The sequence below is a fragment of the Macaca nemestrina genome, chromosome 6 (assembly GCF_043159975.1).
Source record: "Macaca nemestrina isolate mMacNem1 chromosome 6, mMacNem.hap1, whole genome shotgun sequence".
NCBI lineage: Eukaryota > Metazoa > Chordata > Mammalia > Primates > Cercopithecidae > Macaca > Macaca nemestrina.
In genome coordinates, this window is record NC_092130.1 from 40,557,336 (window position 1) to 40,572,337 (window position 15,002).

General features: G+C 51.0%; 1 protein-coding gene across 6 annotated transcripts in view; it reads left to right on the plus strand.

Moving 5' to 3' along the window:
* LOC105467248 (neuregulin 2) overlaps window positions 1–15,002 on the plus strand; it is a 266,503-nt gene that overhangs the window by 222,187 nt on the left and 29,314 nt on the right. For all 6 annotated transcript variants that reach the window (XM_071098314.1, XM_071098316.1, XM_071098315.1 and 3 more), the window contains 2 exons: window positions 3,365–3,536; window positions 10,219–10,337. In XM_071098314.1, coding sequence (XP_070954415.1) covers window positions 3,365–3,536; window positions 10,219–10,337 — 291 coding nt within the window. The remainder of the gene's footprint in view (window positions 1–3,364; window positions 3,537–10,218; window positions 10,338–15,002) is intronic.

Below are 15,002 nucleotides of genomic sequence, written 5' to 3' on the forward strand. Positions count from 1 at the left end.
GTCTGTAACCAGTCATTGAGCTATACACTTATGTGCACTTTCCTGAATGTATGTTACGTTTCCAAAAGTAAAGGAACACACCTGAAGAGCCCTTTAGAACCCACAACCCGAACCCACACTCACAGCTTCTGCTTCAGAATGCCTAGGATATGTCCCAGGTACCTGATTTGTAAAGCTTCTCATGTGATTCCGATTAGCCTCCAGGGTTAAGACCTAACGTAAGCAATGACTGGGGACTCCAGAACAGATGCAGGAGGGAGGGAAGTGGGTAAGGGAAGGAAGATAAGGCAGGATTTCAGTCACACTTAGAATAATGAAGTTCCAAAAAGTCCAACAGATTGATAGATTGATGCACATAGAATCTCTGGGTGCCACAAAAAAAAAAAAAAGAAAAGAAAGAAAAGAAACGAAAAAGAAGAAGAAAAACCAGCAATATAAAAAAGCAGGTAACTGAGGGGAAAAAACTTTGTAGCAAAAGGTTAATAGCCTTAATATTTATAAAAAGCTCTTACAAGTCACTAGGATGAGTACTCAATAGAAAAACAGACTGCATGCATGAACAGGCAATTCAAAAAGAAGAAATACAATGGGCCAATACACTTATGAAAAATGTTCAGCCTCATCAGTAATCAAATAAATGCAAATTAAAACAACAAACAGACGTTATCTTTTGCCTAGCTAATTGGCAAAGATTAAAGACATGATAATACCTCGTGTTGGTGAGGGTGTGGAAAAAACAGGCACTGTCATTCAGTGGGGGGAGCACAAATTGGTGCAACCTTTCCAAAGGGCAATTTGGCAATGTACAAAGCTGAGGAAGATTGCGTACCCTCTGACGCAGCAATTCCACTTTTAGGAAGATCGCCTTAGGAAATAATTGTGAATAATAATAATAATAGCTAACCTTTGTTAAATGCTCTCTATGTGCCAGGCTCTACATGCATTGTCTCATATAATCCTCACAGTCATCATCCCAAGAGGTAAGAGCTATTATTTATCTCCTGTATTTTACAGCTGAGGAAGTTGAGGCGCAAACGAATGAAGTTAATTCTTGAGGACATAAATCTAACAAGTAGCAAAGTCTGGATTGAAAGCCAGACAGCCTGAGTCTAGAGCCATCCTCCCCCATACAGCAGTATACATGGGGTGTGTGCAAAGATAAAGCTGCAAGGGTGTTCTTTTGGGGTTGTTTGTAATGGGAAGGTGGAGGGGGACATGCTAAATGTTCCACACAGGAATCAGTTACATGAGTTATGATACACCCATACAGGAACATTATGCAACCATGAAAAAATGATGCTGTAAGAAAAACTGAGTGTGTGAATACGGGCAGGATTTGTGTATGCATAAAAGATTTCTGAAAGGAGGTCAAAGGAACCGATAAGAATGATTATCTCCTTGAAAGACAACCGTGTGGTTGTGGCCAGAAGTTAGAGAGAGACTTGTTTTTTAAGCCATATACCCCTTTTCACTTCTTGAATTTTGAATCATGTTAATGTCTGTCAAAATATATGTGTGTGTGTATCTATATATATATATATATTCAATGGAATCATTGTCTATATATATATATATACACACACAAATAAATATACATATAAGTTATAGAATTTATTCCACATAACTTTTATTTCCTTGAAATGCTGCTAAGAGTTCCAAGAAAAATGGTTTCAAGGCCCTCACTTAGAGAACAATACTGAAGTTGATAGATACTTCTTTAACTATGCTTAACCCACATGCTCTCCAAACTCATTTTCCCATGGGACCCTCTTCTCAAGTAATATCTGTTTTCATCTCTCCAGATACTCCTGCTTATAGAATTCACTTTGGGAAATGCTATTATTACTATTTAACACCCAGGCGAAAGGGTTACAGTGTTTCATTAAAGGAAAGAATACATAGAGCCTGGCACAGAGAGAACAGTTAACAAAGGTTAGCTATTATTGTTATTATTGTCCACAAATGTCATTGATTCCATTTTGTTTAAAAATGGGGGGAGGTGTTATTTATGAGTATGGAGACACGGGATGGTTTTGTTTTCTTCTTTTTTCAACCTTCCGTATTTTTTAATTTTCTAAAATGAACAAAATTATTTTATGAGAATCATTGCATAAGCCTACGTCATACATTTTTAAAGGCTTCCTTTCTGTGCTTCCTCTGTGCCCTGCGCCCCTCTCATCTACTCCCTGCATATATGCAGCAGCTCAGGGTGAAGTTCAATGAGGGGACCCTGTTCTAGCCAGGCCCTCTTGCCTGCCTTTCTCCAGAGCCAGCTCTGGCCCATTGTCAGCACTCTGAGCTGCCAGGGAAAGGACCAATGGCTGAGACAGAGCCATTGTTCCCAGACAACTCCTTGGCTCCAACAGACCCTCCCTTCTGCTACTGGAAGGCTTTTAACCATCTCACAGAGAGAGATGAGACCACAAAATCAGACACCATCCTGCTACCAACCTAACACGTGGCAAATCTTGATACCTGAGCTTTGGTCCCAGCTCTGTGGCTGCCTGGCTATGTGGCTTCAGGCAAGTTTCTTCACCTCTCTGAGTCTCATCTGCACCATCAGTGTCAGTATGACACTGCCTTACAGAGCTCAGGGACCAAACGAGAACCTGCATGAAGGCTTTGTGTATCCTTTAAGGGACTATCCCACTGGAAATTGTTACACATCTCAGCATGAGCACTGGCTTGGCCTCACCTTCCTAAGAACAGGGTACTTTCTCTTTTGTGGTGTGTGTGTGTGTGTGTGTGTGTGTGTGTGTGTTTTGTTTTGTTTTTTTTGGTGGTGGGGAGAGGAGCAAGGAAGTGAAACATGGGAGACTGGGGCATGTGGAGATAGAATGGCATTTAAGAAAAATGGGGACAGCCTCTCAGCCTGGCATTTGCAGCTTTGCATCCGTGATTGGGCCTGAGCCCACCAGTACAGCCCCATGGCTTGTTACCCATGATTTTAGATCTTGAGCACCAATGTCAAGGAGATCTGGGTTTGAATCCCAGTTCCATCATCTGCCCTTAGGGAAGTGACTTCACCATTCTGAGCCTCCGTTTCCCCATCCGTAAGTGGGTTTAACCATTGCTGTGAACTCATGGGGTTATTATGAAGGTTTCATAAGCTAATGTCAAGCTTCACACCATTCAAGGCATGAAGGAAACTCTCCATTAGTTATAACTACATTGATGTCATGACAGACTCACTGTAAATGCTTATTGAATTGAACTAGGGAATGACACCAGGAGGGGTGGCTCTCAGGATCATCCCTCCCTTCCCCAGTTCCAGCCCAAAAACAGTGGCCCTTACTGTCCACTACTCATGCTTGGCACTGCCCCTGCCACCACCATGCTCACCTACCTGCCTTGTACCCCACAGCCACCCGGCCCAAGTTGAAGAAGATGAAGAGCCAGACGGGACAGGTGGGTGAGAAGCAATCGCTGAAGTGTGAGGCAGCAGCCGGTAATCCCCAACCTTCCTACCGTTGGTTCAAGGACGGCAAGGAGCTCAACCGCAGCCGAGACATTCGCATCAAATATGGCAACGGCAGGTAAGCAATATCCAGCCTGTCCTCCGTCCAACCGGCTGCCTTCCCTCCTCTCGAGAAGGAGGGGCCTGAACTGGACAGAGGCCAGGGCTGTGCCCCCAGATTCGCCCATGGAACCAGTCCCAGCCCCTCTCTTTACTCCCCTTCCTTGCCACTCCCAGCCTTCTTCCTGCAGCTCAGGGACCCTCTGGTCATGGTGGCCCAGGGTCTTGCAGACCACAGACAAGAATTAAGCCTTTAACTTCTCTGGATAGTTGAAGGCAATTTGACTGTCACGGTCAGCTTGATCAGTGGAAGACCCTGCTCCCCCCTAAAACTTCTTGAAAGACCTGCTGCAGCGTCTGAAAGCCCCATCATTGGTAATCTTTGGTGAAAGACCCTGACTCCAGAATGCCTCTGGGAGGTCACACATGATGGGCTGGTTTCTCAGCTTGCAAGCTGTCACTTGTCAGAGAGCTAGGTAGGGGAAAGGGGCAGCACTTTGATTGGTGCTGGAGAACTCTGTTCCTCAGAGGGTTTCCCTCTAAAACATGAGAATTGTGTTTGATCTTGAATCCGTGCTCCAAGGAAGTGAATCAGAGAAGTTCCCTGAGTCTCCAGGCTATGGAAGATGGCCTGTCTTTCATCTTGGGTGGGTCAGGCAGGGGGCTTCTGGCACCAGAGAAGCCGGTAGTCCAAGGCAGCCCACCACCTCTCTCCTGCCTCTCAAGGAGAAGCAAGGGGGAAAACCCGTGCCTGCCAGCTAAACAGGCGTTCTACTTGATGTCTGCTCTGTTGGCTCTGGGGACCTAGTGGCCTTCCCTCTCTGACTCAGGAGCTCCCAAACCTTTTCTGCCCTCTCTCCCAGGCAGCTTACAACCACTCCCTTCCTGGCTGTCATTTTCCTCCTCACCACCCCACCACACACACAAAATGCAAATTAGGATGGTTTTAGAGCACACCAGCCTGCCCACAACAAAAAGTGGTAGAGGGCCTGGGCTGGGCCGGCTGCTTGGGTTTGCCGTGTGGGGCTGGATGTCCACGCCCTGCCTCTGGCCCTCAGACTCTGGAACCTATAAAAGAGGATGAAGGAGTCAGGGGACTGAGAGTTACTTCCAATTCTCTGATTCTCCTTCCAAGAATGGGGAGCAGAAGTAGAACTGATCATTCTAGAAAATGATCCTGGCAGAAAACAGAATGTAATTAAGGAAGGGTTTGGCTTAGATCAAAGGTTTGTGGCTAAAAGAATGCCGCTTCCTAAGGAACTCACCATGGCCAGTGGTAAGTGGGGGGTTCTATGTGTCCCTAGTCTACAGCATTGTCAAGAAGCTCTGGCTGCCCACCCAGCCCACCCTCTGAGACCACCCTGCCCCTTCTCACTGCACTTCCAAGGCTGGCTCCAAGCTGAAGAGAATGGGCAGGCTTCTTGGAGCTGGGGCAGTTGGGTCCTGTCTCCTTCCTATCCTTTCTTTCTAGAAGATGGCTTTTCCCCTACTTCACTGCAGTGACAAAAGTCAAGAGAGCCCCCATTCCCTCCTCATGACTCCCAAACATGTCTACAACCTGCCTATCATCATTCCACCCTACCTGGTGCCACACGCATACTCACCCTCCCTCCCGCACATTCCCACACTCCACACACACACACACACACACACACACACACACACACACACACACACACACACCCGCAGAGCCCTGGTACCACCAACTCACTCCTTTCTCTGGTAACTTCAACTTTCTCTCCCTACCCGTGACTTTTTTTCTCAAATGCTGTCCCTCCATGCTGCTGCTCCCCTGGCCCTCCAGCAGTTGCCCCATCTCACTTCCGCCCTCCACCACCATATGAAGTCACTGAGGGAGCTAGCCTCATGCCCACTGACTGCACACTCTCATCCTCCACTCACTCTTTGCCCTGCTGGAATCTGCCTTTCACTTACATCCCAACCTCTCGATGGCTGTGGCCCTGGAGAAACCCCAGTTATCTCTGCACTCCCTGGCTCAGGCCTCCAGGCCTCTCAATGGCCTCGGCATAGGAACACCTGCTCCCCAGGCCCTGTGATGCTCCTCCTGGTCCTGCTGTGAGTCTGGACACTGTTTCTTAGTTGCCATCAATGCTGGAACTTTCCTGAACTTTGGGCCTCACTCTTTTCTTTTCTTTTTTTTTTTTTGAGACAGAGTCTTGCTCTGTTGCCCAGGCTGGAGTGCAGTGGCCAGATCTCAGCTCACTGCAAGCTCCGCCTCCCGGGTTTACACCATTCTCCTGCCTCAGCCTCCTGAGTAGCTGGGACTACAGGTGCCCGCCACCTCGCTCGGCTAGTTTTTTGTATTTTTTAGTAGAGATGGGGTTTCACCATGTTAGCCAGGATGGTCTCGATCTCCTGACCTCGTGATCCCCCCATCTCGGCCTCCCAAAGTGCTGGGATTACAGGCTTGAGCCACCACGCCTGGCCGGGCATCACTATTTTCTTTCTTCCCTTTCCAACTGTGGGTGATTTCACCTTCTCCTGTTGCTTTAAGAATCTGAGACCCCAAGTCTCCATCTCCAGACATGATGGCTTTTTCACCTGAGCTCCAGACCCATGCTGCCAGAGAGACACTAGATACCATGTCTGAGATGCCTCACAGATATTTCTGATTCTGAATGCCCAATCTGGCCTCTCCCCCACCTGCTGTAGTCCTTTCTGTCCCTCCCGTGTTCCCCTCTCACTTGTGGCTCAACCAGACTCCCAGCTCCTCAACCCCTGGCCTCTTGTCGTCTGCCCAGGGAGTCGTGCCTCTTTCCCTGCCTGCACATTTCCCATCTGGTCTCCCTCCTCTGTCCCACTCTTGGCCACTCCCCACCTTTTCTGGACCACAGGCCCTCTGAGAATTCATTTCTGAATCTAACATATCTGTATTGAGTATCAACTATGTGCCAGGCACTCTGCTAGAGGCTCAGAATATGTCAGTGAACAAAACAGACATGGTCCTTACCTTCATGAATCTCTAGTCTAGCTTCTACTATAGAATCTGGCAGAAGCCTCGTCCTTTTCTTCAGGGAAAAAAAAAATGTGACTTATGTACTCAGTTTGTTTGTAATTCTAGAAGTCCACAGAGTCACTGACCCCTGTGAGTGCCTGACGGGCAATGATCTTTCTAACAGGAACATCTATTCAATCATCCATTCAAGACAGAGCTTGAGAGCCTACTGCGTGCCAGGTACAGCCTTGGGGCTCTTCCGACTCCTCTTCCTGGCCTACAAGTCACTGCCCTGCAGTTTCCTGACACTGCTACACTCTCGGCCGCTGGTCTTTCCTTTCATGGCACTGGACTTGAGCCCAGGCTGTTCCCTATGCTGGCAGCTCTCCTCCCCTTGCTTGTCCCTGGCAAGGCTCTCCAAGGCCCAGCTTAACTGTCATCTCTCTGGGACACCTTCCTAAGCCCTCTAGGCAGCTCTCATTGTCTCCTCCCATGGTGCCTTAGACATGGCTTCATTGCTTTGTGGAGGGATCTGTCTCTCCTTCCAGCATGAGAGAGCCTCAAAGCCTGGATCCCTATACCCAGACACCGGCTTCTCCCCTACTGGGCCTGGCAGAGAGCTCTACACTGAGGACTAAACTGATGCGAATCTTGCAGGACTAGCCCTCCTCTCCTGGGTGTAGAGTCCCACTGGGACTGGGCAGGAGACCCTTTGGATGGTTCTAACCTTCTGAACCAGTTACTGTCCTGATTAAGCCTCCGTTTCCTCTGAAGAATCCAGAAACAGAGCCTGGTCTTCTCCTCTTGGGTATTATGGACCCATAAGAGTCTAAAGTGTGCCCCCTGCCCCCTACCTGTCAGGGCCCTGCCCCATTTGCTGCATCAGGAAACCTCCCTGTTCTCCCTGTCCTGCCTCTGGGCTCTCAGCAGTGACTTGTGAGTGGTGGAGGAGTGGGCCATGATAGAGAACTTCTGACTCCCTGCAACCAAGGTGCCCTCAGAGTGACTTAGAGAGAACGGCCACCTGCACACACCACCCATCCAACACTACACACCCCACCTAGTAGAGGGGCCAGGGGCAGCGGCAGGAGTCTGCTTTCTGGCAAAATGTTCTCTGTCCTGTCTGCCCAGACAACAGCTGACTCCCCTGCCTCCTGGCACTCTCCCTGCCCAGGCCGCACTCTGTCTGGGCATCTCTGTTGACCTGTAGAGACCCCTCCTCAGCGGGTGCTGTCTCTGTGCCCACTGCCCTGAAACATCTCACCCAAGCCTTCCTGTGCCAGGAGCAAACTGCCCCCCCAAGCCCTGGGCACAGGGCCTTCCCTGCAGAATCGCATGTTCCCTTGTTTATGAGGGGCAGGCTGGAACAGGCCCCTTGAGCAGGCAGGGGGCGGGGGTAGGCACTGTGGAGGACACAGCTGCCCAGATCCCGTCCCTGCCAGCAGAGAACCAGCTGGGGAGGTCGGGGGGGGCGTGGTCACCATCTCAGGGCAAACCTGGGTCAGCGCGTGATGGGGCACCAGGAGCAGAACACAGCACCTGGCCCGCCAGGGAGACAGGAGAGTCCTGAGTCCTCAGGCTTCCACCTGGAGCTGGGAGTGAGGAAGGAGAAGGTGGTGACTCCAGTTCCTGCAGGGGCTGAGAAACCCTCAGAGCCCTGCCCCTCAGCCTGGACCCAGAGCCCCATGTGCATCTCTGGGGCCGGCTTCTGTGAAACCATGAGACAGCTGCTAACCTAAGACACCTGCAGCAAGCCTCAGGGTCATTATCTTTGTCCCCTGCCTCTTTCTTGTTCCTCAGAGGGAAGGGGCACTCCCAGAGCCCTTTGCCTCCCTTCTCCAGGTCTCACATGCCTGCAAGTGGGGAATCCTTCCTTAGTGTCCTGCTACATATGATGCTGTAGAAGGCAAGCGCCTCTGAATTCCAGGGTGGGCGACAAGGAGAATCCCCTGTGCATCAACACCCCCACCCCCGTACCCTCAGGCGATCCCCCTTCCCTGCTAATCTGGTGGGTGCACAGGGAAGTGAGAGAAGCCATACCCTGGGGGAAGCTGGAGTCTGTGGCATCTAATTTGGCTGGATCAGGGAAAGAGATGCTGTCTTAGTCAGAGGGGCCTCCAGGGCTCTCTTTAATGAAGGGAACAAACTATAATTGACAGAAGAGGGTTGTGGCCCGGCACCAGGCCAAGGAGACAGAGACCAGCTTGAGGCAGGAAGAATATGAAATAGTTAAGCAGCTGTCACCACAGCATCAGCAAGGACGTCACCACAGCAATAGGGTCTATAGAAAAGACAACCTTGTAGCACCCTTGTTTGGAGGATCTGGGGGTAAGGATGCCTGGGAAGAAGCTCCCCATCAGAGGTGGAAACAGCCCAGGTAGGGACTGTGAGCCAGTTTGCATCTCCTTGACCCTGGCCCAGCCTCTCTGCTTGCCTCCCCTTGGCCTCCTTACCCCATCAGCTCCATAGCTCAGTTTTACATATCCTAGGCTCAGGGCAATGATGGCTCTACTGCCCTCCCTCGTGTTCCCCCACCTCTCCAACCCACTACACATAGGCTGGAAACCTGGCTTTTTAATTCAGCACTAAAAAGAGGAGGCAATCATACCATCTACAGAAATTACCATATTACTTCTTGCTTCCTCCTGGGGGCCAGGCTGGGGTCCCAGGCTTTATCCAGAGCTCGTGCTGGCCCTTGGAGGCAGAGGAAGGGGTGAGGGCTGTGAACAGACCCTTGCAGAGCCTAAGCACCCTGGGGTAGCTGCAGGGAAACTCTGAGAAGGAAGGAGAGGTTTGGCTGGGGCTTCAGAAAGAAGAGGGGGACCAGGGCCAGGTGCCCTGGAGTCACAGCACTGGGGGGATCCGCCCAGGCCTGGCCAAACAGTTCTCAGCATGCAGGGACTAGGTTCAAAGCTTCAGGGCTAGCCCCAGCTTTGGGTTCCCAGAGATAGCCCATGTCCTCATGAACTGCAGCTCCTGGCATACCTCCGCCTTTGCCTTGCCAAGTGCCCCCGGGCAAGTCAGGAAGTCCCTCTAGGACTCAGTTTTCCCTTCTGTAAGAAGAGAACACCCAGGTTGGCCCTGAGGATCAAGTCCAGGATCTTTTTGTTCCCCAAGGTGTACAAGCCCCTGGCACACAGAAAGTGCTCAGTAAACATTTGTTGAACGAATGAATGAATGAAACAAAAACCCCTTGGAGAAGCCACAGAGTGCCCCTTAGTGGCAGGGCTGATTTTGAGAACAAGGGAGAGCCCCAGGTTTGGACGAGGAGTCTGGGCACCATCGCCATGGGAATCTGTCAGGACAGCCGCCCTCCCAGGTATCTGGGAACAGGTCTTGCATACCCAGAATGACAGGTTGCCACTTCCCAGGAGAGGCGGAGGCAGCTGGGAATGAGGGAGGTGGCCATGTGACTTCCTATAGGGCCTGGCTTTACTCCCCTAGAAGAATGTTACAACAGTGGTCCGGCCCTAGAAAAGCGGATGTGAGGGATCATAGATTTAGGACCTGTGAGCAGCCACTAGTCCTGCCCTGTGTTGTCCTAAGGGCCCAGGGCTCCCTGCAGCTTCAGGGACTCCATGCCCCATCTGGACTCCAGAAATCGCTGGGCGGAGGGAATCTCCTTCCCATCTAAGCTGCAGGGCCACTGTGGCTCTGTGGAGAGAGACGACCGCTGGGTGACCGCTGGGGAGCCACAGCCGGCCCTGGCTCATGCCTCTCTCCCTCTTATCCCCTCCCTAACCAGAAAGAACTCACGACTACAGTTCAACAAGGTGAAGGTGGAGGACGCTGGGGAGTATGTCTGCGAGGCAGAGAACATCCTGGGGAAGGACACCGTCCGGGGCCGGCTTTACGTCAACAGCGGTAGGTGGGCCCCGACAGAGGGAAGGGTCCTAGAGGGGTTTGGCAGGGCAGGCCAGTGGCCCCCCGGCCCTTGGGGCCTGCATGTGATCCATCTCGCACTCAACTCCCCTCCCTCCTGCTGCTGCCATATCAAGCCCTAGATCTCAGCCGATTCAGAGAAATGCAGTCGAAGCATAAATGTTTAGCTTTGTTATCTGGGCCTGGAAGAGCCGCCAGCTCTCATTTTAAATACCCTGAAAACTAAATATTTTGAAATCAAGAGGTGGGGGTGGGGGAAGGATATTTTTAGAAGGCAATTACAGGAGGCTGGGCTGCCAGGAGCGGGGCTGCAGGGAGAGGCAGGCCCGGGGCATGTGCAGGCTGACTGCCTATTGCCTGTTGCTTTGCTGGGCACCTGAGTGCAGGCAGCCATCTCCAATGGGCCATGGGTGGGCAGCTTGGATTCCTGGGGCCCCTGGTGGCAGCCTCTGTTCAGGGACAGCAAACTCCTCCCTCACAGGCCATCCCCACTCCTTGAAGTCTTGCAAGGTCAGGACCTCACGGCACCTCTTACCTTCTCGTCTCTACAGTGGCAGACCCAGCCTCAGGGTAGAAGCTGCCTTCCTGTTGCACTGCCCTCTCAGGCCCTGGTTCTTTCCCTTGACTGGGGAAATTGCCTCTCCTCTCTGGCAAAACTGCCTGTCCTCAGGCAGTGCCCTCTCCACTCTAGCCTGAGTACCTTAAATCCCACAGATCACTCTCCTGCTCCCAACACACACAGACTGAGTGTGCCATGTGGTTACCTATTTATTGGGGTTCACTTTGACTCCTGCTCATCACAGAATCTAATCCTGTATCTGTCATTACCTGCCTCTATTTCCACCAGACAGTCTTCCAATATGTCCTAAATCCAGAATGGTCTAAAAGATGACTTGGAACATTCTCTGCCCTATGACCCCCAGACAAAAACCTAGTTCAGACCCTGTCTGTCCTGTCCTGGTGAGGGACACCCTATCCCCCAGGCCCTTGTGCTCCTTGGTCTCCCTCGCCACTGTGTCTAATAAGTCTGAGTCTCCATGGCCTTGCCATTCTTCTTTCTGGATCTTTCTCACACCTGCCTCTTCTGCTCTAACTATACCTCAAGGGTAACCCCGGCTTGGGTTTCATCCCTAGTCACCTGAACCAGAGCAGCAGCCTCCTAAGGTGCTTTTATCCTGTCATGTTCCCCACCCCAAAGAACCACAGAACAGGGACTTTGTTCTCACCACCCTGGCCTAAAAGATCTTTCCAACCTAACTTCCATCAGTCCCCTGTCCATTCCATTCTTACTCTTGCTCCTGTGCCATCCTGACTCATAGGATGGGTCAAGACAGTTTCTCTCACTGTGTGTTGGCCTCATTCTTTCCTACTGTAAAATGGGCCTCTCTCATGCTTGGGGAGTGGGGTGGGAAGAGGAGGCCATGGCCTTATCTCTTCCTCCTTGACCATCCCAACTCACTGCAGCGTCTCTCCCAGCTAGGGCTCCACTCCTGGGCCACTCCTTGGCCAACCATGCTCTGATGGCATCTCTTGAATTCTAGCCTTTGATTAGCCTTCAACTCTCATGCTATTGCTGAACTTTCTCTGTGGGCATGGCCACCCCAGTGAATCTGTGAGCCTCAGGAGTGGGGAAAACAGGGAGGATGCTGTCTCCTGTAAGTTGCAATCATAGCCAGTATTTATTGAGCAAAACTCCACGTTATCCCATGAACCCATACTCAAAGTCAGGATGTATTTTATAAATAATGAGAAGCTCAGAGAGATTAAATATTTCACCGGAAGTCAAACACCTAGTTAATGATAGAGCTGTACAATATAAAAGTAGTTGGCAAACACTTAGTCTCTGAGCTCTGTGGGGCTATGTCTAGTCTGTCTACCACCCTAGCCTCAGGGTCTAGCACAGCACCTGACTCACAGTGGATGCCTGGTAAATACTATATAAGAGAACTTATAACCTGCTCCAAGGTCTTTACTGCCTCCTCTATGGCCCAGCCTTGGCATGATAGCAGGGAGGGTGTCTGAGCTCCTACTTCTCTCATCCTATCCCAAGTTTGGGAAAGTGGGCTGTATGTGGGGTCTAGCACCTGCTACCTCTGCTATAGTGGTCAGACATTCTCAGATCCACTTTGGATCTGGGGCCTTCCTGTTTTATTAGTCAAGACTTTCTTGACTGGAACTAACAAACCTATCTTAAGGGATTTATTTATTGGCTTATAAAACTGGTAAGTTCGGAAGTGGAACTGGCCCCAGGCATGACAGAATCTAAGAACTCAGAGGAAGGGTCCAAGAACTCATAGGATGGCTGAAGACAGTTTCTCTCACTATGTGTTGGCCTCATTCTTTCCTTCTGTAAAATGGGCCTCTCTCATGTTTGGGGAGTGGGGTGGGAAGAGGAGGCCATGGCCTCAGCAGCTCCAGATCTACCCCATCCCAGCCCACCGCCTGGAGAAAAGAGATAGCTTTGTCTCTGTGTCCATAAGTACAGTCACAAGGATGGATTCTGATTGACCCTGCCAGGTCATGTGGCCCCCTTGACCAGTCACTGTGCTTGGAGGGTGGGGCCATCCTTGCCTGGCCTGTCTGTGTGTGCACAGGGGCTACTGAGAGACAGAGCACTGTGAGTGACGGCCTGGTCAGAACTCCATGGAAAAGCACTTCCCTAGAGGGGTGCTGTTAGCAGAGGAAGCAGGAGTGGCTGCCATGCAGAAAACCACAGGAGTGCCCTCTCTCTTGCACAGGGCTTGGGGCCTGTGGCCAGAGGTGGTGAGACCCCTCAGATAAGCCGAAGTCCCGTCCCACACATGGAGTCCTGTCAGCCCTCAGCAGGCTGTGCTCTGATCAGTTTAGGAACCAGACAGTGGAGCCTTTGGGCTGGGCACTGAGGGCATATCTGGAATCCTAGCTTCCCACAGCCTTCTTGCCTCTTGACTCTCCAGGGGAGCGGCAGGGCAGAGCAGAGGAAAGAGTTTGGAGATTTGGCCTTGTCCAAGCTCTATATCATGCAACCCTGAGTAAGTCACTTCACCCCACCGGTCTTCGGTTTTCCCATTATGGGGCTGAACTGGATGATCTTTAAGCCCCTTCCCTCCAAAATCCTGGGATTCTGTGTTTCATGCTAAGGCTGACATCCTGTGCACCTAACCAGTACACACACACACACACATACCACACCACTTCTGCTGCCATGTGCAGTCCATGGCAGGCAAGAGCCTACCCTTGATGTGGAGAGCTGAACAGGGCCACTGCTGGGGACCAGGAGGCCCCTGCTGGGGATGTTTTCCCAGGCAGAGATGCCCAGGCTCCTTGTTTATCCGTGGAGCCCATGAGACCTGCAGCAACCACACCCTGTGGTCTGCCCCCTCTGACTCATCCCAAGGTGGGTTGGTTTGGCCCGCCCAGGCCGAAGGGAAACCAGGGCTACAAGGATGGGGCAGCCAGAAGAGGGCACGGGGAGGCCATTGGGGAACAGCAGGCTGCTCGGTGGGCATCGCTTTGGCTCTTGGGTGGCTACTACTCTGTTCGGGTGGAGCCCAGGGCTGTTTCCACAAATCAGATTAGGCCTTCCTTATAGTCATAGCTCTGCCAGCTCACAAAGAGACTCCCGCCTTCCTGAACTGGCGGGCAGGAGGAGCCGGCAGGAAGTTTGTGGTGCTAACACAATAGCTTGGTCCAACCCACTTCTGAGTTAGAGAAACAGATGTCTCATCCCAAGTGAAAGGGAGCTTGGGAATGTCCTGAGGTAACTGTACCAGCCCCTGATGTCAAGCTTTGCCCCGGAGGACAGGCAGGTTTGACCTGGGGTGTCACAGGACCATGGAAGCCCTGGAGAGGTCTCTGGGCGTTTCTTACCTGGAGTCTTGAAAAGGCTGGCTGTTTAAACACACACACACACACAGATGCACACTCATGTCAGTCATGCATTCACCAAGTGCTTATTCAACAAGATCTTGCTCAGAGCTCTGGGGAGTCACAGTCTTGGCCCCCAAGAAAGTCCCTCAAATGGCAGGAAACTAAAACCTGAACTCTAAAAGGTCTGCCTTTTCTAACAAACTGAGAGGAAGGTAGGCAATTTATCAAAGGGAAAGGGGCCTCGATAGATAAAGAGGCACTCAACCAGAGTCCGGAAGGACAAGCAGAAGTTTTCTCCATGAGCAACGGTGACAAGCAGCTGTGGTTATGGGCAGCAGGGGACGCATCTCCACAGCAGTGGCTCCCACCCCACCGCTGTCACTCTTCAGGGGCCCTGATAAACTCACACCAAGACACTAACGGTTCATCAAAACTTCCTGCGCTTACCCCTCCAGGGTGCTTTTTTAAATTAATTTTTTGAGATATAATTTATATATCATAAAATTCACCTTTTAAAGTATACAATTCAGTGGTTTTTAGTATATTCACAAAGTTATATAACCGTCACCACTAATTTCGGGACATCTTTGTCACCCCAAAAAAAAACCCCGTGGCCTTTAGCAGCCACTCCCATTTCTCCCTCTCTCCAGCCCTGGCAACCACTAATGCTGGACATTTCATATAAATAGAATCATACAATACGTGGCCTTTTGTGACTTTCTTCTTATACTTAACATAATGTTTTCAAGGTTCACCATGTTGTAGCATGGATCAGTACTCCATTTCTTTTTATGGCTA